Source organism: Puntigrus tetrazona, chromosome 9 (genome assembly GCF_018831695.1).
Source record: "Puntigrus tetrazona isolate hp1 chromosome 9, ASM1883169v1, whole genome shotgun sequence".
Lineage (NCBI taxonomy): Eukaryota > Metazoa > Chordata > Actinopteri > Cypriniformes > Cyprinidae > Puntigrus > Puntigrus tetrazona.
The window spans coordinates 7,257,793-7,269,464 of NC_056707.1; the positions used below are offsets into that span (position 1 = coordinate 7,257,793).

Consider the following 11,672-nt stretch of genomic DNA (forward strand, 5'->3'; position numbering starts at 1 on the left):
AATACAATTCATAAAGAAATAAAAATCTGTGCAGAGATTATTGCGTTTCATGTTAAGAAGGACAGAGCTTGTCCTTCGCTGAATAAAAACCGTTTTTTTAATAAATGACCGAGACAAATTGTGTGTATATGACTCTGTTTGCACAGTGACGTACAATATCGATCACATAATATCTGAAATGACTTCTTAAAAAAGAAAAATAAGTGGACAGTAATATTGTGTATAAGGTAAAGCTTATAATGAAGGCCAGCACACAGGTTCATATAAATATAACCTGAGCAGGAGTCCGGGGTTAAATACGTCAGCCTCATTACGGCCACCATTAACTGCGTGTGGAATGAGTACATACGTTTTTCTGTTTGTTAATGAGAAGGATAAAATACTTCTTTGACTACGTTAGTCTGATTTATTTTAACTTTTGTGTTCGTTGTTGATTTCAACATGCAAAAAATGGAGCTGGTAGATCTTTGACTCCGAGCAATCAAACTCAGTTTCTATCAAAGAGTGCTTAGCTGTCACATTGGACTATGTAACTGAATGCTGGAATTCACTACATGACTTTTGTACAGATTTTTGCAGTCTAATTTACAGTCTGAAGGAGCTGGCACTAGCTGCTGAAAGTCAGATCCAGTCTGCAGATTGTGGTCAGTCACATTTAAGCTTAGCTTATGATTTTGTCTGATCTGAGAAAATTAACCATTTAGATTTTAGAACATATATTGCTTTTATTTGTCTCACATCTCCTAGAAACGATAAGTGTGTTGTTTTCTGAACGACTTTAAAATCATCTGTAATTTGTGAGCCTCAGTCATTTAGTGTTTGATCCCCAGCATTTCCGAAAACATTTACAAGAGTGTACAATGCCTAGTGTTTCGTTTTTTTCTGTCCGTTTAGATTTAAAAAGTAGTGTAGTGTATTCCAGTCTCGAGAGGAATATTAATCACCATTTTAAAATAAATACTTTTCACTTCCACCTGTGACATATATAATATATATATATATATATATATATATATATATATATATATATATATATATATATATATATATATATATATATATATATATATCATGCAGTTCAAATAGTGCTCAGCATTAGACTACAGAGACCGTTTTCTCACCAGTTTGTTAGCTCATCTGGGATACGACTTCCACACAAAATGGGACATGATTAAGAATGTCTAGTCTAAAAATATTTGCAGCGAGGACTTACTTTGGGTATATTACTCCATCTATTAAAAAAAGCAAAACTAGTTAACAGAATACCACTTATTTTTTCAATTTTCTTTCCAATCTTCTTATATATGCACCGTGATAAATACGAGACACGGTGACAACAACCTGTCAACAACTTCCACACAAACATAACCAGCAGATTGCCTGTGGCTGTGCATTTGTTGGTGTAGTACAGTTTTTTTTTTTAATCTGCATTTTGAAGGGAAGCAATAAGGAGTTATATAGAAGGATTAACAACAGGTCAAGCGGATCACAGGCTCTCACATCCTCTGGGTGAAGTTTTCAGGAAAGACTCCTTTCTTTCCAAGAGCTTTTTGCAGAATCCAGTCGGGCTCTTTGACTCCCATTAACCACCCTTCATCCTGAAAGCACAGAAACGCAGTTAGATGATCCTGACACCGAGATCTCTTGGGTAAGAGCTGGTCTAAACATATGCCTACACTTACCTGCTCGTCTGGGTTTTCAAAGCTCACTACCAGCACCACGTCTCCGGCCTTCAGCTCCAGCTCATCAGAGTCATTGGCATTGTAGTCGTGCATTGCTTTCACCTGTATCCACACAAATACCCGTCTCACTTCATCTGCTTCAAATTCTGATTAAAAGATCAACGATAGTTAACCTGAAACACAATTTTGCACTCACTTTGAACAGGAAGGATTCTGGCATCTCTACGCTCTCTACGCTCTCTGTGCTCTCGGTGCTCTCGGTGGTCGCCTGTGGAGTCTGGATTAAAAAGTAAATGTAAATTGAACACAATTGCAAACAACAGACATACCACTCTGTACTTTTTAATGTATTATATGAATAATTAGCATGCATAAAAGGTGCTCCACTTGGTGCCTGACAAGCTAAGAGTCTGCAGCTGCTCCTTTAGTCCACCAGAGGGAGTCTAAAATCCCTTTTTAGCTTATACTATTCCATTTTTTTTTTTTTTTAAATTACATTAGTACATGAATCTTGAGAAACCATTCTAATATGCATTTTTGCTACTCGTGAATGATTCATTATGATTATAATTATTAATATTATCGATGTTAGCAACAGTTGCACTGCTTAATGTTTTTGTGAAAAAAATATTTTTGAAATGGAACTTTAATAATGAAACATTATTAATGTCTTAAATGTCACTTTTCAGAAATTAAAATCATCTTTGCTGAACAAAAATAAATTAATTTCTTTAATCAAACAATAAAATCAAAACCATTTTCGATGGTAGTGTATGTCGATGCGAGATTTGTGTCACCTGCAGACTTCCTGTTTGTTCTTCAGGCTGTTGCCTTGGATTTGACGATCAGATCTGAAACTTTTGGATCATGCATTGTGCCTTATTTTATTCACTTACTTCGTTTACGGTTTCAGCTACTGCCTCTTCTGTAACAGCTACCTTTTCTGCGCCCTGCAAAAGGGAAAGACCGGGAGATAAAGAAGGAGAGATCCAATACAGATTGAAGAATAACAGATAGAAACACCAAGAGAGAGTCAAGAATTGAAAGAGGGAACAAAAAGATGCACATTACACAGCTATCCTCATAGCGTAGCAAGCCCAGCTGTAGCTGTTACTACTACTACAACTACTAATACTAGCACTGCTACCAGCATTCTCCCTATTGCCATGCTAAGCAACTTTTTCGCTCCCATCCAGAGCTTCCTACATGAGCGCGACCTCAATGTAGCACAGCTCAGCTCCTGTCAGCTTGCTCTATGAGTTTTGTACCTGAGCCCCATCATCGTCCCACCCCTGGGCCTGCTCGGTAGAATCATTCTCATTCTCCCGCACAGGCTGAGAGCCATCATCATCCCAGGTGGGGTATGCGGCCGGAGCACGCACAGGTTGGCTACCATCATCATCCCAGGTAGCCTGGGTACCATCATCGCCCCAGCCAGAGTGCACAGGCTGAGTACCATCATCGTCCCATGTCTGAGGCACCTCAGCTTCCTTGTCTGCTTGCTACAAGGGTGGGTATGGCGGTGAGGGGAATGGTGGGGAAAGGCACATGTGGGAGCCGGGGAAAAGCATGAGCAGGGATCATTCAGAGTGGAGAAAGAATGAGGAGCCAGAGAGAGTGTAAAACACAGATGAGCATTTCTGCAGCTGAACACACAGTACCGGAGGTCATCTAGCCTCTATGGAATGACGTGGGACGTGCAACATTAAAATCGTGGACAGTTACTAAAGCGGGACAGACAGACATTTACAGTCTTTATGCCGGAAAGCTTTGCAGTGAAAGGAAATTTAATGGAATAGCTCTTTTTTTTTGCAACTAGCAGAATGATTTCCCTAACCATTACATCTATCAAACAATATGAGCTAAATTCTTCAAAACAGCGCAGGAATCTGTTCGAATTAAAAGGAAAGGTTATGTATGCTGAGATTATACGCTACAACTTTGAGTAAACATAAAAGCACGCTCACCTCCCATGAATCCCAAGTCTGTAAAAAAATGACAAAAACAAAGCAAAATTTGCAGATTTTTCAAACTAATTTGTTAGTTAATTTGATATTACATTGCATGCATAAACCTGGAATATGTTATAATGCATAACTTATACATATAATAGGCATTGTGGTCCTCGAATATGGACAAGATCACACTTGGACCATATTCTCAGGAGCATTTAGATTCAGATACTTGAATGAGCTGGTCTTGACTAGACATAGAAAATACGGTCTTGGACTCAGTCTAAATAACTTCACTTGGTCGCTCTAATTTTGACAGACCTGTGCAGCTGGTGTGGTGGCAGCCTGAAGTGAGTCCAGATCCATATCCAGCAGATTAGCAGTGGCTGGAGCGTCATACTGACAAAAAGAGGAAAATGTCTTCATACCAACAACATTTATTGCATTTTAATTCAGTAACCCCTATCATTCCAACTCAGATTCAACATCCTTTTATTCAACCTTGTGAACTGGCAGGAAGTTCTTTTAGCCAATGCTAGGGTCTTTACAAGTAACATCATTAGCCTGAAGGCAAGGATAACAGGAGAAGAAAGTACTGCTGACCTGTGTTGGCGAAGTGACACTGATGTTTGGTGTGGCAGCCTCACCAAACAGATTTATAATGTTCTCCTGCTTCATATCCTTTGATGGTGTAACTTTAGGAGGTGGAGGCACTGCAGGCTTTAGCTGGAAACACACAAATATGAAATGGGGTTGAATTGAGAAATCACCGTAATACTGGTAAAATCACACCAATTATTAATTTTTGGGTTCTGATTTCAAAAATATTGCTGTTTCGCTCAAGCACATAATTTTCCATTATTTTAGGTATGTTTCCTGACGCGACTGCATTAACATCAAAACTTATATTGTTATGATTTAGCTTATTTTGTTATTGTTTTTTCAACTTGTTTTGTGAAAACTGTACCTGCTGAAAAAAAGTTGTATTGATATTTTCGTACTCTGCATCGTCAATTTAATAACTGTTTTGCAAACGACCAGATTTCAGGTTATTTCTCAAGACGCAGGGCTGTTTTATTGTACAAAACAAGTACAATCGCCTCTAAAGGCTTACCTTGGACGGTGATTTGGGAATGGCTGGCGGTCCTCCAGGGCTCAATGTGTGATTGGCATCCTGGGTCCTGTCACTGCAGCAAAAAGTACAAATAATGAAATACCGTATCATGGTTATGATGGGCCTCTCTGTGTCATGCTTTGATTAGGCTCAATCCAAGCTTCATATGCTTCATACCGCAAGCCCTAGTGTGACCGAAAGCTGTCTGGCAGACTTCCAAGCCAGAACCGACACACTGTAACTAAACTTAGGATAGTACCAAACTTAACAGGTATTCATGCAGACGCACTTGCTTCCTGTGCAAAACCATTCTGCTCATGCAGTGAACTCGGTGAAGGCATCATCTAAAACACGCAATTTCAGAATGCAAACTGCTGGAAATGATTACTGTATAGCACCTACAGTCTCAGGACCGCAGACGGACTGCACAAGACAAACCCTTGTCAAGGTGGGCAGCACTTGAGGGCACGCAAAAAGCTTTAGTACAGAATGCAGAGACCCACACACACACACACACACACACTCAATCACACAGCACTGGAGGGCTACCGCCGTTACCTCTTCTGGGCTGTTGATGTCCTCACCCCTTGGCTACCTGTTTTTCTGTGAGAGTGGTGTTTTTGGTTTGATCATTTTATTTAATTGTATATACTGTATAGAGTGCAATTCTACCAACACTAATTATTGCCATATGCCCAATTTACACATCAATTTGAGGCAAAATGGATCAAAAATAAGCTAGGTATGGTTAAAATGTACAATAAATACAATTTAGTGCTTATAAATTAAACAATACATATGTTTGATGCATATACATTTTACTAACCTGGACATATCTTGATTTTCTAATTTGTCCAGTGTATCATTCAGATTTTGATTAATCTGCAAGAAAAAGATATTATATAGAAAATTATAAAAAAAATTTAAATGTAGAAAAGTTTTTTCTTCCTATTTTACAGTGAATATTATATTAACAATATTTACATGAATCATCAGTATTATACACACTACTCAATCACCAGATTATTTACTTGTAATTAAATTCACTTATATACAAAACGTAATCATAATATTCTGTCAGTTGATGGCGTTGATTCCTTACTTTTCCCATTTCTCTGTGAAACTTCTCCTCCAGACCAGCCACACTCTGGAATGTGTTCACATAAAAGCCAACACGACTGAAAGAAAGCAAACACAATCTTAGCCTTGCATAGGATAACAACAGACCTCAGTTTAAGATGATGCACCCATGCACCATTTTTGACCCGTCTGGTGCATATCGCACACAAAAATGGCGGTCAATCAGATTGTCAGGTTTCTACATAATTTCTGCAACTCAGGGTGTATAGGTACTGTATTTGACAATGGGGCAAATACAAGAGGCTTGTGGCACTGAATCTACGAAAATACGTTGTTTTGAATTTTGCGTGAGGTACTTGCTCTAAGCATATTAATTGGCATACATATTATTTAGCTACACATTCTTATAGATGATGGTCATGGTTTTTCCTTTCGAAGTAGCCGGTTATTTTTTTGACAGAATTAGCTGGAATGTGGACCACAAATGCCTGTAGACCAAACACAAAGAAGATCTGTGAAAGTCAATAATCCAGACCTGTTCCACAGAGATGGCAGTTCCTCCTGCAAATCTATGTTAATCTCCTCAAACACTTTCTGTGCTCTCTCCAGCTCTTCCTCTGCCTATAAACACAAAAAATACATTATCACTCAATAATCTTATTCACCCACAAGACTTTAGCTGCTGAAACTAATTTACCTCAACACAGCTAATCAAACATGATGAACTGTTTCACCTGCCATATTTGATTTGTCATTTATTTGGCCTAAAAGTGCCTGTAATAACCAGGTAATAACAGGATACTTATTTGTGTCGGCCGATATCGACCTCTTGTCTGAGCAAAATAATCAAAATGATGGCTATTATCTCAGAATAGCTCAGAATGTAGCAGACACCATGGACAATGGTAATGACAATGGAAGTCAATGGCTGCCGTCAACGGTTTACCAACATTTTTCAAAATATCTCCTTTTGTGCTCAACACAAGATAGAAACTCGTTTGAGTTTTGTACCGGCTCGAGGGTGAGTAAATACAGAATTGTGTTTGACCTGACTCCTGGAGAGGCTGGTTTGAGCCACGTTATGGGCAGACAGGATCCCCTGAGCCCAGCCTGGGGCGGCCCTCTCCAGCAACGAAGCTGGCTACATAGAGAAAAAGAAAAACACAATCTTACTCCGTATGCACTGAATGTAGAAGCATTAAGGACTGCAAGAAACTAAATGGCATGGCAAAATTCTTATAAAATAAAAAAACTAACTAAGGGTGACCTTGGTGATCTTGATCCCTTCCTTTTTCTTCCCTTTGTTCACCGCAGCATAGTTGTGCCGCGCACTGTCGAAGTCCACCAGCTTCCTGTCACGCTTTGCAATACGTGCCTGTAAAGAATGATACAGATATTAAACATAAAATCGCTGCATGATATGCTAAATAACTGGATCGTCATAGGATCTTAGTACTTTAATGTCAGGAAACTGGCCCAGGTAAGTGTCCATGGATATAAGAGCATGGTCCACAAGTTTCTGATGGAAGTCTGTCCAAAGGAGGTCTGAGTCCTGTTACACACACACACACACACAACAATAGATACAAAAGTTCAGGATGGTGGAAGACCATAGTAAATACAATTTACCTACCCAAACACATTCACAGAGACATGCCTATAGAGACACCTACAGAGCATGATCCTTTAGTATTGTAAAACTATTTAGGCTAATTCTAGTGTCACTACTTTTTCTTGTAGGTACTGCTAAAAAACTAAACAGCATTAACTAGCTATGGGAATAAACAACTAATTAATAAATCAAAACCCCTTGCATTACCTCCCATATGTTTCCTCACTCCTAACATTCCTTTCAAAGAAAGCAGAAATCAAGTAAAAATGGTGGAAATGTAGAATGGATACACATGCACTACTGTTCAAAAGTCTGAGGTCAGGAAGATTATAAAAGGAAAAGGAAATGCATACTTTTATTCAACAAAAGTGAGAGTAAATGCATTTTTGGCGAGCATACTCTTTCAAAACATGAAAAAGAACTTTAGAACAGTAGTGTATTATGTAATAAAAACATGACAGATGACAAATGGATTAAAAACAATATATGGGAAGAAGAAAATCTGTATAGGATACCTTGTGCTACATCTCACTCTCAAACAGTTAAATTAATTTAATATAATTCTTAATCATTTGGTTTACTCTTTACATTAAAAAAAAATCATCAAAAGTGCATTTTTCTGTCCTGTATTTAAATTATTTTCTTTTAAAAGAAACAAGACAGTTATAAGGCAAAAGTGCAAAAACAATACTGCATTTTCAAGTAAAAAAGACATTTTTGGAACAACTTTTGGATCATGCAAAACTAATTTTATCTATATTATGGCTCATTTTACAATGAAAACTATACATTTTGGATATATAAAATGGATAAATCTGCTTTAAACAAGCAAAAACATAGAAGAACACGCATTTGTATTTCCTAAATATATACTAGAAATTCAGACAAAAACAACATGCTTTCTCATAGGAATTTTTTTAACTGTATTAATGGGACAAAAGTGGGCTCAAATTATTCCTAAATTACCGTTTGAGTCTAAAACACATTTTACTGACAATAACTGAAGTATAAAACAATAACCTCCAAAAGCGAGTCCACGTCCTTTCTGCCATACCAGTCAGACTCATACATGTCACCCAGGCACTCGTACAGATGTTTAGAAGACTCGTGCATGGCTGGGAGAAACCATGAGAAACGGATCAGCAAGGCAAAGAAAAGCCCATACTTCATTCATGTTGCATTAGGTGTGTATTTTTGTCAATCAATGAGCTCACTTTTCACAGCAGTCAAATAGGCCCGCAGGTCTTTCTGCAGTTTGGTGCCTTCAACCTACGTGAGCACATGATGCAAAATTGAAACTGACAGTCACAGACCAAGATGATGAAGCCAAAATCGATTCTCAATGATTAAACTGCTTCGTTTGGGGGGAAAAAAAGAGTTAGAAAAACACTCACCAGCTGTTTGTTGAAGTTAATCACACCTTCTTCAAATGCAAGATCTTTAGTCTCGTCGGCTTTGCCAAGCTTTTGGAGAACCTGAGAGAGAAATGATTGCATTGTTGACCACATTATTCATGTTTTTAAAAAGCATTTGTTGCGGCTTATTACTTTTCCTGATTTGGTAGTTATGAACTTCATGTTATTGAAATATTGAATGGACAAGAAAGTGTTTTGTGGAGGGAGGGAGCTTCTTTGCATTGACAAGAAATGCATACACCTGGATATCTAGGGCCTATTATCCTACAACATGACAGAACCAGATTCAACCTGCACAGAGGACCATACAGGGAATCTAAGTAGGAGTATATTTATTAAATACTGTGCAAATGTTATTGATAAATGTTGCATCCATTGCTCAAACCCATGACTGGCATATGAAATTAGGTTCGCAAAATTCAAATTAAATCTTTTATTCCCGTAGCTTTATTCAGTGACAGCTGGTGTGAAGAACCAAAACATCATTCTAAAGGAAACAATCAATAGTCAGACAAGCCAGATGGTCCCTTGACCTATTTAATCATGCTGGTAACATTTATGACCAGCTTTTGGTGTATTTTACAAAAAGTTGTTAAATGTCAGGCTGCAGCAATTAAAACTGGTGAAGGGTGAGGGGCATCAGTACGCGATGCAGCTGCTCATTTACTGTGGTGAAGTCTTGCTTATTTCCGCGAATCGGTTCTTTAGAACGATTCTTTCAAAGAACCGGTCAAAAAACGTATTTGCGTCATCACGTGGAAAAAAAATCAACATACTCTTCCCACTTGTATACTTTTCGTAAGACTCTAGATATACTAAAACACACAGATTCTTTCTTATTACAAATCGCACATGCATGAATGAAAGTGACGGCTCCCGGTTTGATGAGCGAGCCCTCGACTCGTGAACGAACCGTTCGGACTTGTTTTGTGAACCGATTCTTTTAAAAGGATCCGGGCATCGCCGCCGCGACCGTCTTTAAGTGCCCTGCTATGATAATACAATGATTCATATGCAAAAAAAATGTGTTAATTTAAGCGTGAAGCACACTGAAAAAAGACCGTCGTGGTTTTAAAACGCGAACGCGCAAATCTAGTGTAACAGGCTTGTTTCCATAGCAATGCGATGAAATAAACAACGAGCGTGCGCTTTCGGAATCGCATTATCCATAAAGCTATCAAATCATTTGCAAATATACGCCAGGCAAATGCGTGCAATTTAACGTTTGGTTTCCAGTAAATGGATGAGCCTCGGCTCTGACACGATCCGCGTTTTATACATCACGCTACAGGACGACACTGACGGTGTTTTGTGGTGATGTAAGGTCAATAACGCTGAGATCAGTGTTGGTGTGTTTGATATATATCCGATTATCAAAATGTCTTACCTTTTCCTGAGCCCTGGTGATTTTTTTCTGTACATTGCTTGCTATTTTTCCCGCGGATACCCCTTTCCCCATCGGTAATTCGGCCATTTTTTTTATCTGGATTGTGTTATTTGCTAATAACGCGTCAAAAGAGCATTTGTCACGGTCTCTAATTCAACAGATTAATTTCCCCCTTCAATGCAGGTGCATTAAATTGTAGGCCTTATAATAACACTCGCCCCTGGAGTAGAATGAACCCGCACAAGCGCACGAGACGCACACGGTCATCGACCAATGGCAATAGCGCAGTCTTAAAGGGACAGTACACTGTTTTTCATCTCACGCAAAACGCCTACCGTTACTTTAGGCCTGCTGTCGATTTTCAGTGTTTTGTGTGAAACGTGCAATAGAAATATTTCCATCTGAGGCCTTTATGTGAGTTTGTTTGTGAAGGACGCATTGACCAGCTGAATTACTGAATTGGCTACTACTTCAAGCTTCAAGTCACAAACAATCACGAGGAACGGACTCAGTTATTTGCTTTGGTAGTCTATTTAAATCAGCAACATTTTCTTGAAATACATTAAAAAGGAAGAAAAAAAGGAAAATGAATGTTTGTGGGCTGTGCATGGGTCGGCCTCGTTTGCGGATTGGCATGAGCAGACCTCCATAAACCCCGGAGTTTCTCCGCAAAGTCTCCGTCGCATTTCAGCAGATGGTTCTGATTTATCTGTGGTGCGCAGCCAGGCTCTTAGTGGTTCGTGGATCAAACATTTATTGGAGCACCAGAATTAGGCAGTCCGGGGCATTTGATAGTTTGTGGTGAGACCTCAAAGCGCAGCCTCTAAGGAAGCTGCAAGTGATGTAATTACTGTTTCAAAACCAATAGCCGTCAGTTGCATGCACAACAATGGAAGCAAAAGGAAAATATTCATATATAAGATGAAACGTACGCTGCATATGCCAGAGGTAAAACCGAATCAGTGCATTTGTACCGTGTCAAAATACAAACGGGAGACATTGTTATTCTGTGAAGAATCCAAAAACATTTAAACCATCCAATTATTTTCCAATAGTATTTTTTGCTGAATTAACATAACGTGTGACAAAGCCACAAGGTGAATGAAGCAGCCCATATTATTTTAATGTGTGTTCAGTTTTTGCGCATCAGAGCATCAAAGGCTGGCATCAATCATCCATGTGCATTTATTCATGCTTTTCTTTTGTTAATGGCAACTCTTCGTAAAACCTTTCAGCATAAACAATATATGCCTTAATCTAAATTAAGTGTATATGCGCAAACTCAAGCGAGTCATATTGCCGTTATATAATTAATGCGTCCTAACGTGCGTTGTCTCGTTTGACCGATCCCTGCAGCAGTTTCAAAGTGTGACCAGCAGAGGGAGCACTCTGCACGTGCAGGCCTGTCTGTTCAGCGTGCGACGTTCAGG

The 11,672-nt window shown here is 38.8% G+C and overlaps 1 protein-coding gene across 3 annotated transcripts; it reads right to left on the reverse strand.

The window, feature by feature from the left end:
* Positions 1-1,401: 1,401 nt before the first annotated feature.
* LOC122352006 (myc box-dependent-interacting protein 1) lies at positions 1,402-10,508 on the reverse strand. 3 transcript variants are annotated; one of them, XM_043249468.1, is made up of 20 exons: positions 10,243-10,508; positions 8,835-8,915; positions 8,655-8,709; positions 8,461-8,555; positions 7,285-7,380; positions 7,096-7,203; positions 6,877-6,969; positions 6,364-6,449; positions 5,851-5,926; positions 5,575-5,630; positions 5,307-5,351; positions 4,749-4,821; positions 4,238-4,360; positions 3,956-4,033; positions 3,650-3,667; positions 2,951-3,184; positions 2,579-2,632; positions 1,879-1,959; positions 1,683-1,784; positions 1,402-1,598 (listed from the first exon to the last, which is right to left on the reverse strand). In XM_043249468.1, exons 1-20 carry the CDS (start codon positions 10,327-10,329, stop codon positions 1,497-1,499), a joined length of 1,743 nt encoding a protein of 580 aa, XP_043105403.1. In that variant the 5' UTR covers positions 10,330-10,508; the 3' UTR covers positions 1,402-1,496. The 3 variants fall into 3 exon arrangements, with proteins under 3 accessions (XP_043105403.1, XP_043105404.1, XP_043105405.1); XM_043249469.1 differs by lacking the exon at positions 5,307-5,351; XM_043249470.1 differs by lacking the exon at positions 2,951-3,184.
* Between the last annotated feature and the right edge of the window lie 1,164 nt (positions 10,509-11,672).